At 49.0% G+C, this 26,817-nt stretch overlaps 1 protein-coding gene across 1 annotated transcript; it reads left to right on the forward strand.

The window, feature by feature from the left end:
• On the forward strand, positions 1 to 26,463 carry LOC128731237 (uncharacterized). Its single transcript, XM_053824343.1, has 7 exons — positions 1 to 562; positions 14,887 to 14,924; positions 21,887 to 22,852; positions 23,009 to 23,984; positions 24,868 to 25,403; positions 25,466 to 25,570; positions 25,705 to 26,463. The coding sequence occupies exons 3-7, from the start codon at positions 22,340 to 22,342 to the stop codon at positions 26,461 to 26,463; spliced, it is 2,889 nt and encodes a 962-aa protein (XP_053680318.1). The 5' UTR covers positions 1 to 562; positions 14,887 to 14,924; positions 21,887 to 22,339.
• Positions 26,464 to 26,817: the final 354 nt, after the last annotated feature.

The following is a 26,817-nucleotide window of genomic DNA, read 5'->3' on the forward strand; positions in this document are numbered from 1 at the left end:
CATAAAAAGAAATGGTTACCAACCGGACTCGGGCAACGCTGCGTTTGTAATAAGTGATTATTTTTCCCCGCGAGCAAATTCCCCAAGGACGGACGTTTCGGTAATTGTGAACCGTTTAAAATTGCATTAGCCATTTCGGGTGGATGCGTTTGGACCAGCGCTGAAGCGCGAGAGAAAAAAGCGGAAAAGAAGATTTGGCAATCGCAAGCAAAAAGGCAGTAATAGCGTCGTTTATTTGGCGTTCGTTCGGCCACCAGCATCGAAGTTTGCGAAAATTATCACATGAAACCCGTGGACCGGAAGCGTGCGAAAATGATGCTGGCCCTCAGCTCGATAGCACCGATGAGATCGCGTTTGGGGTAGTTTTTTCCGTGCCGTACTGCCGTGTGTGAACGTGTGCAACCCTTGCCAGTCGTGAAGGTGGTTCATGTGTTCTGGAACCAGCGGAAGAGAGTGTGTAAACGAACGAACTTTTATTTGCCCCCGTTTTCCGAAGGAGATCAAGAACTGCGCTCGCGACCCGGTTGGTGTCTTCCCGCTTAGTTTGAGCCTTTTGTTTGTGGTAAGTGGCACTGTGGAGTGGATATACATATTTTATTGAATTAAATAAGTACTACATCTTGCAAAATCTGGCAAAAACAAGTAGCTATAATGATCACCTCTGGGTTGTGCTAAATTGCAGACCAAACTCAGATCGGTTGATTGCGCCAAAATGTTGCCTCAAAAATCCCGAAAACACGTATCATTTTAAAAAGCGTAGGCTCAAACCTCTGCCCACGCGAAGATGAACACCAAAATGGGCCTCAAAAATGGGCGAATGGTCAGCAGCGAAAGCCGTGTCAGGTGTGCGTTGGAAGTCCGACCCCGACGATGATCGCACACACGATCGAATGCGCTTCCAGCACTTCGTATGCGCGTGTTGTGCACTTTTTTGGGGGCTGGAAACGGGTTTATTTTTTGCTTTCTATCAAGCCTCCCCAAAAAAAAATAGGGCCGGGTCGCGTCGCAAGTCGCAAAACCAGAAATACAACTCCGCCAGATGTGTGTGCGTTTTGGTGGCATTTTAGCTTATGTTTTTTCCCCTTTTCTTTCTCTTCCGAGTCGCAAAACAAAGCACAACCTCCAACGGCGAGGGGATTGATTAGAAAGGGGTCTTCCGAAGGGATGATGTTTTTCAAAGACAAAGGTTTTTATTCAATTTGTAAAAGTAGTAGAAGCACGATTGTCAAACACACCGTCATTCTTAAGCCTGAATCGACCAGCCAATTGTTCGCAATGTGAACTTGCGTAATACTGCCCCGCTAGCGGGGCACTTTTGGCGCAAATGACCTCCGAAGAAAATCGAAGAGAAAAAAAAAACTGGAAACCAAACACATCGCACTGCAATCGCGATGTGTCTTTGAAGCCCCCAAGAACTGCAGATCGTATCAGAACCGGTAGCGATGGGGCGCGGCAAAGCGATGAGGAAAGAGGAAGAAGAAGCGAAAAACCGCGAACTAAGCCAACTAAAACCAACATGCACACGAAATTCGAGCGGGGCCAACGCAGCCAAAAAACAACAACCGGTCGTCGATGGAACCCGCAAAGTTCGACGTCGCCGCGGTGTGCGAGCGAGACAGGCAACTTGCGAAAAAAAAAATTAAAGAAAAAACGATGGTGATGGAAAGCTGCGCGGAAGAAACTCACAAAAAAAACGCAGCGACCTAATCGAAACAAATCTGCGAACATGCGGCCAAAGGCAAGAGCGCAACAGCGGGAGCGTGTACGGCTAGCAGGAAGATGGCGAGCGAAGAAACTCGCGCCCGCGAAACTGTTCACGAACTGCCGCGAGAAAACCGCGAAAAAGCACAAGAAGATGCGTACGCGAGTGCGCGCGCGTTCTTTTCTTGCGTGGATCCAAACGACGGAACCGAATGGCTAAGATGTTTGGGGCCAGCTTCGGGACACACGCACACGCAAAGTTTGCCAAAAATCCGGTCCACCTCCCTTCGCGGTACCTGCTCGTGGTTGTGCTGTTTTGGTGTTTGGTTGCGCAAAGAAAAAAAAACGTGTCTTATTTACTGTGCAGTTCTTTTTTTTTTCTTTCTTTCGTTTTGCTTCATTATTGACGCTCGTGTTTTTGTTGGGACGTTGTTTCGTGGGGTTTCACGAGTTCCAATGGGTGATAAGTTGGCTGGATAATTGATTCAAATTTATACTCAATAATTCAAATTTTATGATACTGGTTAAACATGTTTCATTGCTCATAACAAATCACTTGCTTCGTTACTGCATGCTTTTCGTGCAATGGTGCAGCATGTGAAGAGTTAGTTTAACGATCTTTAGCTGGTTTTTCAACACACCCCATCCGATGCACACGTCGAAGAAATGTGTTAATGTATCCTTAACAGTTCTGCTTCTGTCGAGTCATTGCGACCTCTTGCCGGAAACTTGTCAATCACCTTGCATAAGGTAACGCACAGGTATCATTGAAAAAATAACGTCGAGTCTCTTCCGCGCTTGGGAACATCGGGAGGTCGTGCGTCTGGTTTGTGGTCGCCGAGAAGAGATTCCAAGAACAGCCTCCGGGTCGACGATATGGCGGAAACGTGTGTGTTTGTGTAGTTTTTTCGGAAGCACTCTTTACAAGACGGCAACCAAAACCCGGCGTCGGTTTATGATGCGTTTATTTTGCTCTTCAACTTCGATTTTTTCACTGGTCGCCCGGATAGGGGTCTTCTTGTCTCTCGCGCTGATCTACCACCCAAAAACACTCCCGTGTCACAACTGAGAGTCTCGCGAATCGCCCGACAACCCAGTCAGTCAATCATCTTCAGGTCCAATTTCCACTCGGGGCTGTGCGAAATAAAACAAACCCCTCCATTGCTATTTGCCTTTGCTCCACACAGCTGTTGCAAGCTCGTTGTGATATTGTGAAGCGCTCGAACAGAACTCGCCTGAGGAGTGTGTGTGTGTGTGTGGGAGAGAGAGAGAACGAAACTCACCCCCTCATATTAGCATCCCTCTTGTACCGGGGGGGGGGGTTGACGGATTTCGGTGTGAGCTACGCCACGAGTACACTTCGCGGACTCCCCCCCAAAAAAAAAAGAACTACCATCAGCGTCACTGTCCAGATGAATGCCATTTTGTGAAGGTCACGAGCGGCAACGGTTGGACGATCTGCGAGCGCATTTTTGGACGCGTGTTGCAGGTCACGCTGTGCAATTGCACCGTGACGATCTGCTCTGGTGACGTGGCGTATCGTTTGGAGGATCGTTCGAAAAGCTGTGTGTGGTGTTTTCACATGTGTTTGGGGTGGTTTTTTTTCCCAATCGCAGTAGGTCTCTAAGACGCGGAAAAGATGGCCAAACATCACCAGTAGATCGTAAAGTCTCTAGAATAGCGTGCAACTGGCCAAAAGCGCAATTGGTCAACCGGAGCACGATCCTGCTGGTTCCGTTTTTGTGCCAGATCCAAAGCGTTGCAAATGCTGTCGGCCAGTGAAAGGCCAATCCCTGGAGACAAAGTCGGGGCGGATGAAAACGAAAAAAAAAAAATAAAACCAAATGCATAACGGTAACGTGGCCATATCGCGATGGCGCGCCGGTGATAACGGGCGTAATTTATAATTCTATTTCTTCTAGCGCGTTTGACTCGCGGATAGGGGTGAAGAGGGAAACCGTTGGATGGTGGGACCTCATGCAGGGCTTGTGGGCGTCCTCACGGGAAGCCCGTTCGCGTGGGCCGTCCACGACGCGTGTATGACTCACCAGCCCGTTGTCACCGGATGACGCTCGCGAACGCTCCAATTTCGCGCCACCCTTAGCCACAAGGAGTGATATATTGCGAAGGGGCGCTTAGGGAAGCGATCAACCACCTGCCGGGGTGGCATCGTTTCGATTTGCTTCGAAGCAATAATGAACGTCATAAATAGCGTCACATCCGATGGTGTGTTTTTGTGTGTGTCCATGCATAATCGCCAATACCGGGAGTATGCCAATGCCCACCAGGACTATTTGCGCCACGTTGAAGCCCATTTTTCGCAAGTAAACCCGTGTTCGTCTGGCCTCTAGGCGAGCGCCAGCACTCTAGGGGGAAATGACATTTAAACCTCTATCGCGTACGTATCTGACCTTCTTTTTTTTACGGGAGTACGAGATAAGATAAGCGGAGCGTGCAGTAATCGGTGCGACCGTTGCCTATCGCTGCAAGCTGTGCAATTTTTGGGGACACTTTCGGGAGCTCTCAACCCGAGTGCCGGTTTTGAAATGGGACCGATTTAGATGGCCGGAATTTTTATTACAAAAATAATCTATCTCGCTCTCTCTCTCTCTCTGTTCCTTGGCACAGGTAATGGAAGCTTATTTTGGCTGAGAGTAAGCGATATCAATAGTAAGTTTGGTGTATTTTAGGCCGAAAATTATTACGTTTAAAATCAAAACCATGGCTTCAAACGGTAGCATTTAGTGGTGCAGATTGGAAATTATTCCATTGCCCCAAAACAAGTAGATTCCATCTGCATTTACCATTTTAATTGTTGGGTTTTTGAAATTAAATTTTCTGGTGTTTTTCTAGCCCCAATTAAATTGTTATAAGACATGGATTTGAAATCTAAAAATAATATGAAAATGGTCTTTTAGCGTCCGACACTTGCATGTAAAAAGCTATTAATTATTCAATCAAGATTAGAATGGTTTTGGGATCATAATACTAACCGATAGTATCCACCCAGATGCAGATAGTGTTTTTTTTACCATACGATGATCACTAGATGCAGTTTCTATTGTTTGATTAGGCGCACCGACATCGCTCTCAGTAGGCCGTAGGGACGATGGCAGAGAGTGAGACATCACGAAAACGAGAGAGAGAGAGATATGCAGGAAAAAAAATGTACATTAATTTCCCATTATGATAAAAACTTCATCGAAACCCATTCGGCGTGTGCGCACGTCGAGAGTGCGCGTTGTTAATGCGTTTCCCCATCCGTGACCGAAACCACGGCCGTTTTGCGAGGCTGCACGAGGCTGTTCTTTTTCGAAGGCTTCCTTTTTTTTCGCTTCATCTCGCGCACAAACCGCCAGAGCCCATTTAACAGCGTCCGTGTTTCGGCCTTTCGTTTTGGGCGGGTGGATTTTATTGATGCTCGTTATATTCGAGTGTACACCTTTTTTCGCTTCCTCTCGACTGCCCCCAAACAGCCAATACAGCCGAATTTGGAGTTTCGATTTCTCGATGCAGATTTGCGTTTCGTTGGTGACTTCATTAGGGCGATCGACGGGCGCACCAGCGAACACAAAAGAGGCTGCATGTTGTACGATCGGACAGCTAAAGTGCATGCCTCAACGAGGATCGCAAATTCCTTGCCCAAGTACTTTGTGTTGGGAATGCGGATTCGCTGCAATCACTTAATTCATACGCAACCCTGAAGCCAATATGTTTCCATAAAACAGCCTTTGAGTGAGTTTTTGTGAGGATTTCCCCATACTTGGGGGTTGAATTCTGACAACGGTTTTAGTACAATAATTTAATTTCATTTGAAATCACCTTGACGTAACGTTTTTAACGTATTTTATCGATAATAATGTCTGACACGTAATTAAACTTCGCGCCCCTTCCACAAAACATGACATATTCTCAATCACCCTGTGAAGGGCGCAAAAGGACCGCCGCCTGCAATTGGCACGGGCTGCATCGCGGAATCGGAAATGAAAGGACCGTCCAGGGACTTTGCGCTCCTCAACGAACTCTGGGTGTGTGAAAAAAGCAAATCCCCATCTTCCCTCCAATTCCCTAGACCGGCATATCCCGTCAATCAATTGAGCGAGTGTTTGTGTCTTTCTCATTGGCTCTTTTTCGGATACCTCCACGGTCCGGGAAGTGCACTTGAGTGCAGTGTGCATTGCGGGGTGGCTGTTAAAATGCATCTCGGAGCTATACGAAGTAGTACCTGAAATTTCATCGCTCGGTGATTGAATTGTCCATCGACGAAAATGCGTCGAAGCAGAATTATATACCTATTTTTTCATCTCCAGTCAACCACCTGAACCCACCCCTTGAAGGGGGTAGCAAAGCCTTGCACAAGGTGGTCATAAAAACTGCACAGCACCCGCTTATCGGTGCACTTTCGCATTCGGTGATCGAATTTGCCGATACGGAAATTTCCAATTTCCAATGGCAGCGCCGAAACGAGTGGCCTCCGTGTCGGCCATAGTGGAAGCGGGTTTTCGGTGGCATTATTGGTGGTTTTTTTTTGGCATTGCGTTGGTCTCGAAATGGGGGCGCATAAATTACGCCCACGCATGTGGAGTTCGGTCCAGGATGCGAGCAGCATCATTTGTAAATTCATAATTAATTAAATTTTGGTGGAATAATTTAATCAGTGGCGCGCGTGTGGCTGAGTTCCCTTGTGCATAATGCACTTGGAGGTGCATTTTCATCCACCAGTTTCGGTTTATCAAATTTATGCCAGATTCAATTTTTTTCGTCTATAACATGTTATTAAAATACTCCATTTTTTAGCCATACAGCCAGAGCTGTTTACGTGAAATACGTTACAACAATATTCCTCATGGCATCGGAGGATGGGAAACGCTTATGAACTATCAATTTGCAGTATTTTAATAGAATCACGCACTATTTGGGACACGTGGGACACGAGCCGCACGATGAATAAACATGCAATATTCAATTTCGGGTGCTTCCGTAAATGCGCACATATGCCGTACGTCGGAGCGGTGGAAGAAAAAACTCCTGAAAAAAAAAAACGACTGTCGGAAATGGCCGTTCGAATCGGTCCCCTGCACGAGAAAAGCGAGAAAAACTCGCTCTCGATCCCGCGTACACAAAGCGCACCGCGATCATCTCGATAGCGAAATTTTGCGAATGCACCGCGGCAAGTGATGGAAGAATATTGATTTTTCCGTCGGATGCACTTTATTCTTTCCCCCATTGTTGCTTCCTTCCGCCAAGCTACCCGCACATAGGACGAAAATTGTGCGAGCGCCACTCTCTCACTGGAAGGGTTTTTGGGAGTCCCGTGGCGTCCGGGGGCAGAAGTGCCGCGGAATACGGGGGGGGGGGAAATGGTACAAAATATTTTGAGCGAATTTTGCGAACCGGCAGGAGGGTGTTTCTGATTTTTTTTTTGCGCTGCTTACCAACTTCCCTCGCTCGAGTTTCGATGCATTTCGCTGTCATTGCAGACGACACGGGCAATAATGCGCCACGGAAACGGCCAGACGGACGAGTTCGTGTGGGGTTGATAAGTCGTGCGTATGGAGGAAGGAGCAATATGAGGGGGAATGTGGTGTTGTGGCAAGGGAGAAGTTGAGTTCGTTATCGGGCAGTGCACAAAATGCAGCTGCATTGCACCGATGGCGCCCCCACGCGAAAAATCAAAAATGAAACAAATAAACTAGATAAGCAAAAACAAACACACACGTGCACGGTCCTTCGCTCCCCCAAAAAAAGAGGATTTTAATCAGTCGCCAAACGGGGAACAAGAAGGAATGGAGTGGGTGGTGGGATGGTTGGTGTAGAGTGGAAGGCTTTTACTCTTGTCGCCACCCTTATTATTGCATTTCCCGATGCATTACGCCCCACCGGGCGGAGCCTGCGTTCATGTGCCCGTAGAACAGATCGTAGAGTTCCTGGGTGGGTGCGAGCGTGCGTGGGAGGGGATAGCATTTTCCGGACGCGTCGATGGACACGGCACCCGCAAAAAAACCCCTCTGCATCGTTCGCGTGCGATAATGATGTGCATTGTGCATATTAATGTTTAATTGAAAAACGAACATCGAAATCGCTTCCTCCGTCAGTGCGGGATCGGGAAAAGCGTGCAGATTTCCACCGGTAGCGATAAGCGCACATGAAGCGAAAGAGTTGAAGGGAGCCACGGCAACATTTCCCGTTCCATTTCCCGTGTGTCATGCGTCCCGAAACAAGTGGAAATGTGGAAATGGTAAGGGTAATGGAAATTTCGGTGCTTATTCCAATCGACTCCCACTGCAAAAACGCACACACACACATAAACACAGGCATATGTAAATGAGCGACCGTGTACAGGGAAAATGGCGGAAAATAAGCACCTAAAGGTTTAATAGGGAGAAAAATCGTGCAAAAACACATGAACCAGTGCTGGATTGAATTTAAACAACGAAGAGCGAAACAAAATAAAACAACGGAAATGCAACGCTACTGCTGAGTGGTTTTATAATGAACCTACTCCATTAATATTTGGTAGTTTCCATCCCAGTGCAGTTCCGCATAAAAAGCCAATTTTGCATTACAGTTTTCACCCCCACCATACGCGTGGTGCATATCTGTGATGCTGTTTTTTATTTCCACAGACATGGTGTATCGGATTTTGCGGATTCTGCTCGAAGCTGGCGATAATGCTTTTTTTGCTTTTGCGTTCCTGAAAAATGTACATTTTTAAGAGAAACTGCACTCGGGATAAGGCAATATGGATTATTATGTTTTTGAAAGATGTATTTAATACCCGCCAATATCCTTCCCATCGTTTTTTTACGATACACAAATCGAGTAACGAGATAATTTAAATCGAAATCCCTTCGAAATATTTCTTCAATTATAAATTCAGCTATTTGAAGGATTTTCCCACAGTCGTACGTGCTATTTCCTTGTTTTGTTTTTTGTTCGATTGCTCATCTCGGTGACGCCTTTCATCTGAGCGTTCAGACCGTTTTCTTTGTCCTCGATATGGTCTAAATGACAAAATAATAAACAGTGCGCCATGTGAATAAAGAGCCGTATATTTCCATCCCGGTGTGACGCCCCGGCGAGAAGAAAGAAAATTCGCATGGCTTGTGCGATTCGATCGAGAAGAAGCACGCGGCTGTTAAGCACGGGAAACGGGAAAAAGCAAAACCCGGTCGCGCTCGAACGTTACGGCGCCGCTGCATTGGGTCGAGCGGATCGCGCCGTTGGCACCCGTGTCGCCGTAGATCATTCGCGTTCTTATTTATTTGCTTCCTTTGCTCGCTTTTTTTTGCTGAGGAAAATGCACAACATTTTCCACCGCTTCGGGCGGCGGTAAGTGGTGTTCGGTTTCGAACAAAGAAAACCGAAAGCGCCCGTGCCCGTGGAAAGGAAAAGTACTAGCGAGGACTCCTTTTCTACGGCGTTCGACGGGAACGAAACAAGGAGATTGGGGCTCGATTTCTGTTCAAGGGGACATCGACAAACCACGATTAAATGAAACATGGTCAAATTGTTAAATGTAATAACGTAATAAACCTCAAATGGTCATTTTGAGCGCATTGCTTTGCGTGGAGGAATGGAGACGGAAATTTCACAAACTTTTTCAATCCACTTTTCATCTACGAGAATAATTAAATGTGAATAATTTTTATATTTGTTAAATGATCCCAGATTTTTGGTTTTCAACTATTTAACGCTACAATACGCTGAACACGCACGACTCATTAACAGCGCCATTTTATGGTAATGATTCTAATCGATTTTCGTCCAAAATTAAATGAAACGGAATCGCAGCCTTTTCGGATGATTATCTCGTTGTTTTACGTTTCCAACATAAATTTTAAACCCACCGTAACCATGGCAATGCCGTTCGTCCGAGCTCGTCTCCCTTGTGTGAAACCAATAGTAAATGCAATCGCGCAAACACCCCACCGCGAGCAGGAGAGTATCCCTATTATTTTTCACATTTCCCTCTCCAACAAAAAAAAACAAAAAACCGATGCGTCCGAAACCGTCCGAATCGTCCAATCGATATTTTACACTCACACCCAACCCAACACGGCTAGCCATGTGTTTGCGGGTGGAATCCTGTAGGGGGAACTGGCCAGCGGTGGGGCGTATGTAGCGAGTTGCGGCCCTTTTCCACCCTCGTCCCTGCACCGAAAGTAAACGCAGCATCGCGAAATGGGGGAGGAAGCTCGCGAAAGGGTGCCTTTATTTTTGCGTGCCGATTTTCACCGCGCAATGGCTGGCGTTTTCCAGCGGACGGTACCTTTTAACGGATCGGGTTGCGAGCGGAATGGCAGCGTACATACAACCACGGGCACATACATACGCGGACGCATTTCGCGCAAAATCATACACCCCTGCCCACGCCATTCCGCCGGTGGGTGGTCGTGCGGTTCCGTACGAATTTCGACATGGAAAAATCCTTTTTCAGACAGACAAAGAGGGGGTAAAAGTGTGTGAAAAAGAGAGAGAGAGAGAGAGAGAGAGAGAGAGAGAGAGAGAGAGAAAGAATGCTGGCAAGTGACAAGGATACGCAGTACAAGGATACACGGAAGGGTATTCCGGGGGTCCGTTTGATGATGGACATCATTATAATTTTAAACGAAATTTTAAATAAAGTGCCCTGTGCGTGATGCTCTGTCCTTTTTGTTCCCTTTCATCCGTCGGGTTTCCACTCGGGTGTCCTTTTTACCCGCCACCGAATTAAGCATACTAATGAGACCAGCACAGACTCAGGGCGGAAGGGAGTTGAAAGGATGTATGCAGCCCCAGAGCAGCGGGGGATGAATTGTGTTCGGCAAAAATCATCCTCATCGGCACAAATAAGCCTCCATCGTTGTCCGGGGACATGAGGGACACTGTGGCATGAGAGGTGATGGTAGTGCTGCGGACCGTCGGCGTTCCGATGGAAAGGATTAACTCCCACCGGGTTGGGAGGGTGTGACGGAATGGAAAACCCGTTCGAAGCGGCATGAAAAAGGAAACCGGACGAAGGGACGATTTCACATAATAATGTCGCGCATCCAGGAACTGGACACACGCGCGTTTGCGTTCGCGGAAATAAGCCCCGAGTCCTTTGCCGCGTAAATATGTACACGTGCAGGCGGAAAACGGGATGCGTTTGGTGGTTGACGCGCGGGTAATGTTGAAAAATAGCCACCACTCCGTCAATCCGACGGCCAGAGAACGTCCGGCAAGTGGTCGTTGTCGGAAAATCCCGTTCGAGCCATTTTTCAATTATTCACGCACGCATTTGCGTGTCGTGCGGTGGAAAAACTTATTATAACAATTTTCATTATTTGTCCGGGAATACGGGAATCCGGCACATGGGCTGCTGGAGACTGAAAATGAAGCCAAATTTCAGATGGAAAATAAGTTTCACTCTACCCTTTCGTTTGCTCGTAAAAATGGTACCAAAAATTGCCTGCGCACTCTTACACATTTTTCACCGCCTTAATATTGATTTCATTTGCATTTTCACCTCTCGGTTGGATCGATTTTTTTTGCACGATATATGTAGGGGCCCCTTCCATGTCAACGTTATCATATGCAATGGCCAACGGTCAATGTGAGCTCCCGCAAGACTGCAGGCAAAGATACGATCTCAACCGGCCGAATGGTCGATTTCGCTCGAGACTGGATTGGAAAAATCGCCCAACCAACCACTGGAACCATCCCACCCTCCGCCAGGTACAGTGTCCTGTGCGGTGGCATGGTTCGACACACAAGTTAGCCGATTTTATGATGCGAATTTAGTTTCGGAACTTTATGCGCCACGTCAAACACCGGCATGTTGGGGACGCATGAAGGAGAAAAGGACGAACCGGGCGTTGGTTCGTGCGAGTCGGTCAGTTAAATGCGATGATATTATGAGTCCGGTTGGCTTTAAAGCGGTCACTCCGGGGCTAATTGAATTCGAAGTTCATTCATTTTGTTTGTTTTTTTTTTGTGTGTGATTTTGTCAAACAAACCAACCCAAATTGCAAACGGCTTATCTACTATTTCGGGGTTAAATCAAGCACGACGGTTAGGCGCATTTTTAAAACATTAATGATGCCGGTGGTGTAATGCTTGTTTGGGAGGATCTTGTTTCATGAGACGAAAAATTCGGTTCCTCTCTGTTGGCAAGTGAGTGTGCGTGTGTGTGAGGAAAAAAGAGGAAGAAAAAAACCTACCACACCCAACGCTCGCTAGCCAAAATAATATGAAGGGAGGGAAAAAAAAACCTCCCAAAACCGGCGGTGGCAGTGGTGCCCGAAAAAAAGGGCCTCCGAGTTGGGCCGTGCGTAGGATGAGCATTTTCGGTTCAGCACACGAACCCAGAGACGCCGGATGTGCCGGTTCGGGTGCGGTGGAGCAATAAAATGCACCAGCGTGGTGTGTCGGTACGTGTGACCAGCCCCGTCTGGTGCTGGTGGTTGTGTGCGAGACGAACGAGAGTAGACCCACCAACAAAAAAAAAATGGAAAAACGAACGGAAAAATCACTCAATAGCGAGACAGAGACACATGGAGAGCAAATAAAAAAGAAAAGAAAAAAAGAGGGAGAGTGTGAGAGTGATAAAATCCAAGGTGAAACATACGAAATGTTTTATATAAAAGTATGCATTGGAAAACGCGTGACACCCCCGCACGCTGACCGGGTGCGTCTGTAATCGCACCCTTCCCCAGTGACCGACCAAACGGATGGTCAAATAAGCAGGCCGACTATTAGTGGCTGGGCGGACGATTAAATGAAAACTGTCAGCTCAACCCACTGGCTGACTAAAAAAGGGGTTGAAAAAAAAACACGACCACCGTTTTCCGCGCCGACGGGCTCTTCTCCTACTCATCCCCTATTTTTGGGGTGGAATTGTCGATGTGTGGAATGCCCCGATGTTGCGGTTCGGAGGGAAAAGGAGCACGCTTGAGTTGGGGGGTCGATTTTTCCTGATTCTCTCCCACTCCCCATCGGCGCAACATATCAACATCAAGCGAGGAGCAGCCCTCTCACGAACCCGGGGCTCGCGAACATAAAGGACTCGGGCTACTCGGATTCGATTGCGCCTTGCCGAGCTGGAAAAAAATTAGTGCGAAAAAATTGCAACTCTCTCGTTTTTTTTTCTCTTTCACGCTCTCTCTCTCTCTCTCTCTCTCTCTCTCTCTCTCGCTCGCAATCTCTCTGTCTCTTTTGGTGTGCATTTATAAAGGCTGTATTTTCGTGTGCCTGCCTTCCTTTTTCTGCCACATTGAGTCGGGGGTTTTATCCGTCGATTTTATGTATATAAATGTATGTATATTTCGCCTGCGTTGGCCAATCTTTACCGCCCAGCAAGCGGCATCGAAGGTGCGAATAAAATGTGACTCCAGTGGGGCGCGATGGATAATGTCCCGTCCAGACCCACGGATGCAGTTTCGGGCGAGTTTTTCCGACCGGTGGGAGCACACGGCACACCAAAGTGTGTGTGTGTGTGTTTCGGGTTTTATTTCTTTTGCCTCTTTTATCGCTCTCACTCTCTCGGATTTCCAGCTCCCGCCAGCTTGTGTTGGTGTGCTTTTTTTTACCACCACCACAGGCACGCGGGCTCGTTGTGTGCGCGTTTTTCCGGCCTTTTTTTCCGAAACGATCCCCAAGGTCTACCGGGTCGACTAAGGGAGGTAGGGCGTCAAATGACAGAGCGCCGACAGGCAGGAGGATGCATTAAAAAGTGCGTTTTTTATGCGTGTATCCTCACCACCCATCATGAAAATAGTTTTGGAAAATTGCGCCGGCGTTTAAGTGCGTCCATGGAAAGCCTCTGGCCCAATGCAATGGGGTGTGCTCGTGTCCGGTTCCAGCTTCGGGGAGGTTTTTTCCAAGGCTAACATATTTTTTTTTCGCTCGTACTTTTAGGTGCGCCTATGTAGATGTGTTAAAAAATGGGAGCATATTTTTTTCACCCCCTCCAACGCACACACCTACCGGCACCGAATGGAAAGCGCACGGTATGCGCGTGTACGTCTGTGTTTGGCGAATTTGTGGCGTTACATGTTATGCGGGTGCTCATCGGCAAGAATCTCTTTTTTTCCTTATTCTTCGGCTTTATTCTACATCCCGAAAAAAGGTGCTGTAATTTCGTGTAACGTTCGCTCAGGTGATACGAGCCTAAGCAGCTCCTGTCTAACTGACCTCCTGTCCAAGGCTCGTGACCAAGAATAAAAGAAGGTCAATGCTTCGGTGCGGGTTTTCCCTTTACCCATCTTCCCATCGATCCGGCTCCGGCCCACCATCAAGGTAGCCATCGTGTTCGCAGGTGCTTTTCCCTGTCATCCAAGAATATCCGAAAGAGCGCGGATCGGTCAAAGCAAGCTTGGTTTTTCTACAGCTTTCTCTCTCGCTCGCGCATTCGCTTGCTTGTTCGTTTTTCTCGTATCGCGGCAACGGCGCGCTCGGAACACGCCAAAAACAACAATGCATTTTTATTCTATTTTCCGGACGCCAAGCTGGACTGAGGATGCGAGGGAAGCAAGATAGAACAACTGTGGGGGGTTAGAGAGAAACTCTTGTGCATGTGTGTGTGTTAGCTGATGGCTGGGGAAAATCCCTTTAGGGTAGTGCTGAACAAATAATAAAAAACGGGAGAAATGCGCGCGCGTTTTTTGAGAGAAAAAAACCAACCTCTCACCCACCCCCATTCCACCATCTCACGTGGTTTTGCTTCGGTCTCGCTCTTTCAGCGAAGGTCGTCGAAAGGGCGGGGGAGACCGTAACACATGACCCTTCCACCGTGTCCGTGGGATCGCGTACCAACCGTGGGCCAACTAACGGTGCGTTGCGCATGGCACGGAATAAAAAATGCATCCCCTAGCCTCACGGAGCCACCTCTTCCCCCTCACCTTGTGCAGTGAGTGGCCGGCTTTATCCGGAAAATGTTTCCCCGTGAGTGACCGCGTGAGTGGCGATTGGCAACCGAGTATATAGAGCCCGCAAGCACCAGTGGGAAAGGAGCTGATGCTGCTTTATGTGATGATTTTTCAGAAGCAACAAAAACACACACACACACCCAGACACACTTTTTAAGGGCCGAAAGGACGTAGAAACCCCTTATCCTCTCTGAACGGCGGGTGGAATTACTTTTAAGCATTACACTGACACGGCTATTTACGCGTGTGGCTCGTCAACGGCTCTAATGTGGCTACTTTTTCCCTCTTTTTCCAGATGACGATAAATAAATGCGACCGATAATATCGTGAACGGTAAGTAGCGGGTCGGCACGCAGAATACCCGGTAAATGATACACAATTTCCAAAAAGATTTGTTTTCAGTCTTATGCTTATTATGTTATGCTTTCGCTACCACACAACCGGTTTGGCTAGTTTCGAAATGTTCTGGCACATAGTGTCTTATGTTGAGTTGACGTCAAAAAGATCTCATTGTACGGCAAACGCCTAAAGGAAGAAAATTGCAGGCATTACACAACAAAGAAATCAACGGTTTAGGAGACAAAATCGCCGACAGGCCGGCGATTCGATCCTCCCAACAGCCCGAACGCAACCGGCACGTGTCCGGTTTCAAAACAACAAACTACTAGCACACATTAGTTCGTCTTTCCGGAAGAGAAATGGCCCTTCCTAACCCTTTTCTTGTCCGAGCTACCCGTAAGGATGCTTTAGGAGCGCGTGAGAGAGCGTGAAAGAGAAAGTGCGCTTGAGTGCTCCTTCTCGTTTCATCTCACGGTGGGAATTCGACTCTCACTTGTTTATCTTTCGCCCAGCCTGACAGATTGGAAACGTTCTTCGTGCAAACACAAACACGTCCGGTGCTCATTTTCATGGGCTTCGCTTTTTCCCGCGATTCCCCATCGTCTTTTCGTACTGCTCGGGTGCTTTTAGTTTGCTCGCGAGATTTTCTCCAGCGGCGCTCGCCATCGTCACATTCTTGTCACGTTTTCCTTTCGAGTGCCGGGAGGAGGTCAATATCACCTTCCCACCCGCGTGCCGAGGGTGGCTAGCATAGATTGCTTAATTTTCTTACCACCCCGTCGTACCACTTTCTCTTTCTCTTCTCGCTCCTCTCACTCCTTCTCGTAGGGGCTTTTGCTTTCTCGCTCTTTCTACATCTCTGTCTCTCGCTCTCTCTCTCTCTCTTATGCACGCTTTTCGAGCGCGTCGAAAGTCGACGAAAACACTGATCTTGGACAACGTGCTTTCGGGCTTACGGACACCGCCCGCCGCTGGGCCGTCTCGGACGTATGTGTGTGTTTGCTTAGTGCGTCTGTATTTATGAGGATTTTCCATATCGACTTTCCCGCCTTTCCCGATCGTCTGGCCAGGCCACCGAGGGCGCACATGCCACCGCCTCGCTCCGATGGGTGGTGGGAATTTATATCACCTTCTCGGGCGGTCCTGCTTCTTCGGGCATTGTTCCGCCCTCGTTGGGGTAGTGGGTGGTTGGTTTGGGTGGGATGGGACGAGAACTTCACTAATTCGCAAAACTGCTTCGCTCCTTTGGCGCCGGTGGCGCGAACGCTTTGCCGCCACGTGCTTTTCCGTGGAGCGACTCCCAACAGCTGATGCACGTCTTTCGTCGGGGACGTCGTCGTCGGTGTTGTTTCGGATTTTCCGGAAGGATGGGCACGACGATGGTGACGGCAGCTGAGGTGGCCGTCGTAGGGCGGGCACCGAGACAGCCAGACTCGCTCGTTCATCTGGGTGGTGTGTGCACTCAGCTTTCATTTCCCGCGGCACGAACGGGAGGCTTTCTTTCACCGGTGGCATCACAGCGTGGCGATAGTGGAGCGTGTTGTTTATTGTTTTTGTGCAGCATGCATTTTTCCTACTCTTTTTGTTTTCGATGCTACATTTCGAACGAACACGTGTGTTTTTGAGAGCGTTCATGAGCGCAAAATGACCATGGGAAGTTGAGTTCAGCTGAATTTTTCGATCAGCACCTAGGACCACAACACTGCTTTAAATGTAAACTTTTTTATTTGATATTAGCAAACCTATTTGTGTACAAATTATGCAAGTTTACGTCATTTGTCTTGTCACTTTTTTAAAACCGACCAGGCGCCTCCATCGCCTAAGACCACGTGTATGGATCGCGTCACAAAAACTACCGTTCAACATTGTCAAAGAAAGCTAAAATCATAAGAATAATTTTTCTGATTCTCAACGTTTTTAAATAGCAAAAGCACCCGAGCAGGATCCTTTTAATGGGACACGCTACGACAGCGGTGCGAAATGTTTTTTCCCACGCGGTAATGTTTTATCGCGCTTCAAAAAGTCATGATCGATCGCATGATAAAACAATTAATCATTCCGACGGCTGACATGGGATTCATTAATTTTTAACCACCGCAAGACATCGTAGCACGTCAATCGTCTCATTACGGGACCAAGTCGTTGTTTAACAATTGAGTTTAATAAACCGAACACTCACCAAAAACCAGCACGCATTTATTGAAGCTGTCCTTCATTGCCGTGTGATATAAAGGTGGGAAGGTTATCAAAAATATTGGCAACCTTTCACTTTTTCCCTGATCCGGTTCCCAGCCAGGCAACCTAAATTTATCAAGCGTCATCAGGGTCCAGTTCGGAGTCAGACTAAGATGAAAAAGCATGCAATTCGCCGCACGAAGTTGGTAGATTGAACGGAGCGGTGACGGTGCAATTGCACGATCCCAAAAATGCACCACAAAATGCACATCCTACAACGCTGTATTGGTTTGAGCTCGCACTCGAATTTCGTAGTTATTGAATTTTAATTACGCCCCAACGCCCGCGTTTTTCGCCACCATACACCGCCCAATCAGCGAACCGTATTCATCTGGCCACTGCAGTCCGTCCGTGGGGCTTTGGATCGAGCTGACAGCAGCGCAGGAAAATGGCTTGAATGTGCGATTTTCGATGGAGGAAAATATATGTATAAATTTATATATGTATATACCCACATATACGACCATAGCGCTGCAATTCCAGCGCTATGGAAGCGAATTTCCCGGTCATCGCGGAGGTCGTAGCTCGCCGTGAGTGGTGGAAAACAAATTGGATTTTCACGTCATTTTTTCCCATCACACTCACACGCATACAGACATTCTGCCGGTTTGGTGTGCCTGCGTTTTCCCTAGCGATTGGGGGTCCAATTTTTATTTCCACCATTCGAACTGGGCTTCACTCTTCTCTCGGCGCTGTTCCATCCATCAAAGGTGCAATCATTGCACTTGGCTGGCTGGATGGTATTGGGTGAATCCACGAAAGAAAAAAAGACGACGAGACAACAAAGGCGGAGAATGAATTCGAAAAACTGCATCCAAATGTATTTATTTTCCGTCTGACTGCTGCTCGATTGTTAACATTTTTAATTATTGCACCAAATGAATAATTACAGCCGCGCGTACAATTATTTGGCCCGCATGTGGGACTTTCTGAGCCTGCCGGGACTGTCAGTTTCTTTTTTATTTCTCCTTGTTAGCTCGGTCTTTGTGTGTGTGTGTGTGACTCTCGATTCGTACGGAGCAAAAACGCCCAATATTCATTCGCACCTCGAAATGCAGTTTACGTGTCGATTTATATATATTTTTTTGAATCATTCTCACAGCCCATTTTTCGTCCCTTGAGTAATGCCACCCTAGTGTGTGTGCGCGCGCTTCGTTCGTTAACGAGGCCCATCTCCGAATGGGCATCCGGATTTTTATTTTATCTTTTTTTGTCCCTTCCATAGCACAGCCCCCGGGGGTCAACACCTTTTGCTGCGCAAGCTGATTGAGGAAAAAGTGCTTTTAATTGCACGCAAATGCAATTTTATCGAATACGAACATTTGTCGAATGTTGACTATTCATTAAGGAGGATTTTCCAACAGCCCTGTTTTTTTGTGTGTGCGTTTTTCTTCGTTCATTCTGGAGAGCTTTCCGCGTTGCATTTCCGGCAGTGTAATTTGAATGTGCAATTCAGCTGGAGGCATTACAGTTTTATTCATCTCAAAAACCCCTCGTAAAACGGGTTTCGCGGTCATTTTTGCATGAAAAAGCAGCCTTTATAGAGTACACTGGCATGGTTTTTTCATCAAACTTTAAACCTCTTTACAATATCCGTCCGAGCTCGATCCGGTTATGGGATGAGAACGCTGCACGTTGACACGACGGCAACTGCTGGCATTTAGTAATCTTCAGTTATCATCAACATTTCCGTTTTTACCGCGGTATACCCATTCTCGGATTCTCTCACATCTTTCCACCGAATGTCACTCATCATTTCGACTGCTGCCAATATCCCTGTTGCCCAGCATGGAAGTGGTCAAAAAAGTACATCCATTCATCCTTCATTCTGCCAAAACGATGCCTCGCTCGCTGGCAATGATCAATCTCGGCTCATCAACGCGACGGTGGAGTGATTTTGGGCGTCCGTCGAGTTCGTCAGAATGCCGGCGTGGTCATGCTGACGGGGCTGCATTTAATATTTATTTCAATGGGCTACATTTTTATACACCGGACCCGGGATTTTCGCCCCGCCGGAAAGGACACGTTTGGGAGGAAGCGCAGGTTTCCATTTTGGGGTGGCCATTGTTTTCCACCATCTGGATCCTGTCTAGCGACACGTCCTGTTCCTAGGTGCTTCTTTGCACCGGTCCGGTGAAAACAATGGAATGCATTCGATAATTAACAACGAACCGGCCCAGCTCTGGTCCTGCGCGCTATTGTCGCCAGTGCACACAAATCCCACCCCCTTTGCTGCGTTGCGTTGAATGGGAAAAATTCTCCCACCACCACGAGAGCAGCACCAGCAGCAGCTTGTTTTATTATGCATTCGTCTGTTTTTATTATCACTCTGATTACCCCGGGTTGCGTTCGTTGGGGCTTTATTTTCCTGCCGCGCTTTTCCCTCGTTGCATCGGGAAGTCTATTGTTTTTGCGAGCATTCCATTCCGGCCGAAGTATATTTTATGTTCCAGCGCTTGCGATGGGCGAATGTAAACAATAAATATTTGAGCTGCACATGCGTATACGAACGGTTTGCTGATTTCGCGCCACCATCCATGGCGGTTTTCCCGCGACGAATGCATTTTCCTGCATGCACGGGCGTCCGGTGCGTTTTCTTTTGCATGCTTTTGTTTTTATCAATTTCCACTGACGTGCGCATTTATTTTATCGGAATATTGTCCATTGTCGATCAAGTCCGTTGGTCATGATGGCAGCAATGTAGAGCTACCATAGATTGTGTACAGAAAACCGCCACGAGAGGAGTTTTAGGTGCATAATAATGAACGCTCGCGAAGGCATAGCTGTAGAAGGGAAATTTTGAACCTCTCCTCGTAAGTAGCGGGAAACCGACTATCGAAAGGAAATTCCTGTGCATCAGACAGATGCTATTTACAAGGACCTTTGAAACGCATGGCTCATCAGAAAAATGGGAATTGCACCCAAAAAGCACAACGCGTTTATCATGTGAGGTTTTGCTTTGGATCGATGAAATGACGATGCGTTGGATCATAAATCATTGTTGATAAAAAATCTCTTTTTGTGTTCACATTCATATCACGTTCAGCATTGGGCATGGAATGGCAAGGGACACCACAAAACTGAAAGACATTCGCTATATCTGAATGAAGTGGCAAACTGGGTGCGTTTATGTTATGAACACTGGCTTTAAAAAACACCTGCAAAAACACTCTTTCCAACTTCATTGTGCAACTCACTCGTTAGGCCATGAGAAGGAAACTCTTCTCTTTCTGAAGTAAGACCAGGTGGGAGCGAGAAAAATGCGCACCACCTTCCCATCGTACGTTACGTCCTTCGTGCGTCTTGAGAACCGCAAGGCAGCCTGTTATTGTTTATTGCGGTAGTGCAGCTTAGTGCACCGCATTTGTACACATATTTTTTCTGTTTACTATCGCACACCGAACCGAAAACAAAAGCCACCACCGGAAACGTGTAGAAAGGGCAAATAGGTTTCGCGAGGAAGAAAAAAAAAGCGAATAATATCCTCACCACCGGCTTGCGAAATGCAAACTGCAACGAGTGCCTTCTTGAGCGGGAAAGAGTTCGTTAGTGGCACAAAACGCACACAACTATTCGAAGAAGCAAACGCATGGGTCGTGAGGGAACAATAACAACTTGGGTTAGCTAAAATGCGATGAACTAGATGCAGTTTGTGCAACAGCAGAGCGCAGTTCGTTTGGGGCTTAACATTTTTTTTCCCGCGCTGCACTTTTTCAAATTTCAAACCCACATTGTCCACCTTGCACCGTGAGGCCTTGACTCAGCGAAACACAAAATGTCTCGTAAAAGCTGGCAACAAGGCAAAAAAGGAGAAAAACTCTCATTTGCCGTTACCCTTGCAGGCGAGAAATGGTTCACATTTTCCCACCGATTTTCTCGCCACGCGGTCGTGTGTTAAGAAATAGAACAAAATTTGGCTTTCAAAAATCACACACCCCGTGGCAGCGTGTTTGATGTTTCGCGTCTTGGAAAAGGTTGTGAGGCACTAATTACTGCTTTGAATGTGGTGGAATAGGGAAAAAAACATCCACGCTTTCCTTCGCGCTCGGCTGTGCACTTTACAATGCGCACGCAAGCAAAGTCGAAAGGCAAAAACAAAAAAAAACACCTACTCTTCCGAAGCTCATTTCGCAAGGCATGCAACCGGATAGCCCTCCCGGACCTGTCGGCGAACGTGTCGCTAAGAAGGTGAACGCATCAAACGTACAGCAGTCCCGAGTGACCGACCGGAAGGTGTAAACACAAAAGCGCCACCAGCCTTTCGAGGAAAACTCGTGCCGTTGGGTGCAGCATTGCCAAAGGCTCGGGAAGGTTAATGGGGTGTTTGGTTTCGTCGATTTGCTTTTTCCTTGCACCGGGCTGCTCCATTCATGGTTGGGAAGCGATTTCCCAAGTGCTGTGCGCATTCAGCGAACGGTAGTGTTGAGCTGAAACTGCACCGGTTCGGATTCGGTGGCTTACAGTGGTGTTTGCGTTTACACTACCCCGATTTAATTCCGCGAATGTGTTTTCTGTCGCGCAGTACAAGTGTTCTTGAAATTGGCCACCCGGGAGTCGGGTTTCCGGCGTGTTGTGTGGGTTAGCTGGATCCTTTAAAAAGTCCTTTCTTTTATTTGCTTTCCTAATTTCCCTCCATCATTAGCTCAAAGACAGCGTGCCTGCATTACACACAATCATTTTGTTTTTTTTCTTTTTTTTCTCCTTTCGTTGCTTCCTTACAGAACATACTCAGCTCGATCGTTCGTTCGAGAATCCCAAAATAAAAAAGAAAACAAAAAAAAAGCAAACAATAAAAGCAAACAATAAAAAGCGCAAACAGAGAGTATCTCTGCTCTTTCGCAGCTGGAACCGTTATTCAACAGGATGGCTCACGGAAACTAGACCTAGCGGCTTGCTTCCCCGGTTCACTGGAAAGCCTTTTAATCGAACACCGACGCCAGTGCAGCAGGGTGCCTTCACACACTCACGCATAAAAACGCGTACACACGTGGCTGCTCCCGGGATTCTTACTTTCAATCCGTCTAAAAAGCAGTCCTCCCCACGTTGACGTCTCTTGATCGGTCATTTTCTGTTCCTTCGCGGGAGGGGAAACCTTCAATTGGTTTCGAAACCCCGGTGTCCTTGTGCTCATCCATCCATCTCGATAGTTGAGCGAAGTGACTGCAAGTGCGACGATGGCGATCAACTTTTCCGCCTCGTTTGCTGCCTGTCTGGCGGCCGGGTTGAAGGTACCCCGGCAGATCATGTACTGCATCTCGCAGGACACGGCCCCGTACGTGCTGTACAAGGACTCACAGGAGGCGGCCGAGCGTGGGGCAGCGGCAGCAGCTGCCGTCCAGTGGGGCAACGGGGACGGTCCTGCCGGAGCCGCCATCTACCAGCAGAACGCCCAGAATCATCTGCAGGCGCACATGAATGGGGCCGCAACACAGCAACAACTGGTGGCCGCTGCAGCCGCCGCCGCTGCTCAACACCATCAGCAGCAGCAACAGCAGCAGCAGCAGCAACAACAACAGCAGCAGCAGCAGCAGCAGCATCATCAGCACACCTCCGCCACTCATAGCCCCCCGAATCAGGACAATAGGCCACAGCAACCGGGTGAACAAGCGAATGGTCATCTACACAGCCCGGCCACTAGTCCGTATCCTGCGAATAACGGTCCAGACATTGAAGAAGATATGATCAAGGTATAGGACCGGTCGTGGGCTCCACCTTCGACCGTCTGTATTATTTACCCCCTAGTCCCGATCCCTCCTCGATCGCGCGGATCGTGTGTGTGATCGTGCTCTAATGGCGTTTTGTTTTGTTTTTTTTTGTGTCGCCTTTTCGGTTTTTCCTCGCAGGTACAAAGTATGCAACAAGCCGTTCAGCACCAGCAGCCGAACGGACAGCAACAGTTGGTCCAGCAGCAGCAGCAGCAACAACAACAACAACAACAGCAACAGGGTGGCAACAACGCGTCAGCGAACCACCCGAACGAGCACCCGAACCAGCAGGGCAACCCGGCGGGTCCTGGATCCGGTGGCGGAGGTACAGGAGGTGGAGGAGGTGCTGGGGGACCACCGGGGTGCTTCGGAAACGAGGCGGCCCAGGCCGAGCTGAATTACTACGCCCAACGGCACCACGGAGGCCCCCAAGGCGCCATGTTGCCACCGCCAGGATTCGCACCGCTCCACCATTATCTCAACAAATCCGGTGTCCTTCCGGTGGGCATGCCTGCCGGGTTGGACCAGACCGGAGCACTCGAGCAGTATGGCATGCCAGATTTGCTGCATGCCGGTGGAGGCGCCGGTGGTCCTGGTGGACCTGGTGGAGCTGCCGCGGCTGCTGCTGCCGCTGCTGCAGCTGCCGCAGTCGCCGCCGGGAATCAGCCCCAATTGCATCACTCTCCGGCGGCAAACGGCGTTGGTGGAGGTCCGGCAGGCCCTGGCGGTGGCCCAGGTACAGGTGGGCACGGGAAGTCCTCGAAAAACTCGGACCTGCGGTTGTTCAAGTGCTTGACGTGTGGGAAGGATTTCAAGCAGAAGAGTACACTGCTGCAGCACGAACGCATTCACACGGACTCGCGCCCGTACGGGTGTCCCGAGTGTGGAAAGCGCTTCCGGCAGCAATCGCACCTGACGCAACATCTGCGGATACACGCGAACGAGAAACCGTTCAGCTGCGCGTACTGTCCGCGCAGCTTCCGGCAGCGAGCCATCCTTAACCAGCACGTCCGCATCCACTCAGGTGATAAGCCGTTCGGCTGCCCGTATCCGGAATGCGGCAAAAAATTTCGACAAAAGGCCATATTGAACCAACATGTGCGCACCCATCAAGGCGAGCGATTATCGATTATTGTGACGATTTATATATACTTAGTTATATTTAGTATCTGCATTAGCGCTTTTCACTCACTTCCGGTTCACTTCCTGGTACACAGAAAACCACTCACACGCACACAATCATCCACCACGCTACACACAAACACACACCCACCCAAAAGCCCATCCCAACTCCATCCTGGCTCATTCACTGAACGCACTCCTCCTTTCATGGCATTTTGGGCATCTCTTCTGTAGAATCCTCGCCTCGGTGGGCGCCCATTTCCACATTTCCGCTTCGTGGCCGCTGGATTCCGACGCGAAGTGCTCAACCCAACGCCGCGAAGTTCCGTAAAAACGGCGCGTGGAAACAGAACGAAAAGCGTGACGGATGAAATCCGTCGGTGGTGCGCTTCGCCGAAGGAAACCGCGCCTCTTCCTGGCGTCCTTGTATTTTTGTTACCCATCCCAGGCTCATCCGCTTTGTCTCCTGTTTGTGTCGTGTGTTAGGCTGAGAAGATCCTTTAATCCTCGCTAGATCCCTTATGTGCATGCTGCCATCCATGGTGAAAGTTTCTGATGAATGCCACACGCCCTCAACGGCAGCTTTCACCCGATGGCGAGTCCCTTAGCGTATCCTTGTTCCTTGCTTGTAGTACGTTGCCGGAGTTAGACACAATTGGTCCTTTTGGTGGAGGCCACCTCAGAAATTGTTCAGCTGTATCCAGCTCCGGTACATGTCCTGCTCCATATGCTGCATGTTATTCTCTTCTAACGTACCGGTATTATCCTTATTAAAAACTAAACCACAACACCCCCAATGCGTTACCGGAACTGGTGGATCTTTCACGGAGTATTTCGTTTGTTTGGGCTCTCTCTCTCTCCCTTCCAACCAACAGACGTGTCTCCGCATCTGATCTTCAAGAACGGACCACACGCAACGCTTTGGCCACAGGACGTGCCGTATCCGCCCGAGCTTGAAAATGCCCAGCCCAAGGACGAGCAAACGTTCGGAGATGAAGCGTCACAGGGCGGTGGTGAATCGCGCGGATGCTTCTCACCCGACAACTATCCGTCCTACTTCAAGGATGGTAAGGGCGTGAATCACTCGATCTTCGGCAACAATCTGCAGTATCTGAACAAGGCGACCGGTGGCAAGGCGATGCTCCCGGACGTGATCCAGCATGGCCGTTCGGCGGGTATGCCACTGTACGTGCGCTGTCCGATCTGCCAGAAGGAGTTCAAGCAGAAGAGCACACTGCTTCAGCACGGATGCATCCACATCGAATCCCGGCCTTACCCGTGCCCGGAGTGTGGCAAGCGTTTCCGCCAGCAGTCGCACTTGACGCAACATTTGCGCATCCATACGAACGAGAAACCGTTCGGGTGTATGTACTGTCCGCGGTTCTTCAGGCAGCGTACGATCTTGAATCAGGTACGAGCAAGTTCACACGGACAAAAGGACCAAGACTGATCGGTGTTGCGTCTCTTCCACAGCACATTCGCATCCACACCGGCGAGAAACCGTACCGGTGCGGTCAGTGCGGCAAGGACTTCCGCCAGAAGGCCATCCTCGATCAGCACACCCGGACGCACCAGGTAGTTGTATAATTTAGATTTAAGCGAAGAGACTGCACGCGCGTGACAAGCGACGAACCTTCGCACGTGCTTTTGGGCGTTCGATTAATCCGATTTATTCCGTTTCTGACGTTCTATTCGTGTGGTTTCGTTTGCAGGGAGATCGACCGTTCTGCTGCCCGATGCCAAACTGCAGGCGCCGGTTCGGAACCGAACAGGAGGTTAAGAAACATATCGACAACCATATGAACCCGCACTCGTCGAAATCACGCAAGCTCGCTGCACTGAACAACAATAACAACAACAACAACAACAACAACAATAACAACAACAATAGCAGCAACAACAATAACAACAACAACGGTAACGGTGATGCTTCACGCAACGGTACGGCCAACGGAGCGAACGGAACGGCCAACAATGGCGCTAACAATGGCGCCAACAACAACAATAACAACAACAACAACAATAACAACAACAACAACAACGGTATTATCGAGCAGAAGGTATCTCCGACGTTTCTGATGGATAAGCAAAACCAGCTGATCCAGCGGATGGCTCCGGTAAAGCACGAGCTGTACTTTCCGCAATGTTACGGTCCACCGTTTAACCAATCCTTCGTAGCCGGTGCAGCAGCAGTTGCTGCGGCCAATGCGAACGGGCAAGCGGCTGCGGCCGCTGCTGCAGCCGCTGCAGCTGCCGCTGTCGCCTCTAACGGGGGTGGACCACCGCCTCCACCGAATCAGCAACAACCGGGTGGAGCAGCTGGAGCCGGTGGTAATCAGCAGGCTCCGCCACCACCGCCACACGGTAATGCGCCACCAAACGGTGGTCCACCGGTGTCGGCAGCGACAGCCGCCGCCGTAGCAGCCGCCATCGCGGCCGCTCCGGTTCCGCAAGCCGTCGTGGCGCAGTGATATCCGAGCGATCCACAGCATTTGGTTCACCTGCAACAGCAGCATCAGCAACAGCAATCCCAGCCCCCAGCAACGCACCTTCCGCTGGAACCGATGGGTGCACCACCGGGCGGTAGCGAGGGGAGCGAGTGGGGAAGAGCACCGGGCCAGACAGGGAGGGCAAGATCGTAATCGAAACCAAAGACTGAACGGCAGAAGGGCAGCGAAGCGACGAGAGAAGGTTGCGGCGACAGTGCGAAACTGTGGATCGGATCGACGAAGGATGCGCACGACGGATGCAGACAGGGTGGTTTTTCTGGAGCTGGCAGGATCACGGAGGAGAACACGGGATTATCCGGGACACGGGGGCAATGT

The sequence above is a fragment of the Anopheles nili genome, chromosome 2 (genome assembly GCF_943737925.1).
Source record: "Anopheles nili chromosome 2, idAnoNiliSN_F5_01, whole genome shotgun sequence".
Taxonomy (NCBI): Eukaryota; Metazoa; Arthropoda; class Insecta; order Diptera; family Culicidae; genus Anopheles; species Anopheles nili.

Excerpts from the sequence above, each read along its gene's own strand:
- LOC128731237 (XM_053824343.1), top strand. The coding sequence starts at position 22,340 with ATGGCGATCAACTTTTCCGCCTCGTTTGCTGCCTGTCTGGCGGCCGGG. Across the intron at positions 23,985-24,867 it reads ACATGTGCGCACCCATCAAG|ACGTGTCTCCGCATCTGATC; the intron begins GCGAGCGATTAT and ends TCCAACCAACAG. Across the intron at positions 25,571-25,704 it reads ACACCCGGACGCACCAGGTA|GGAGATCGACCGTTCTGCTG; the intron begins GTTGTATAATTT and ends TTTCGTTTGCAG.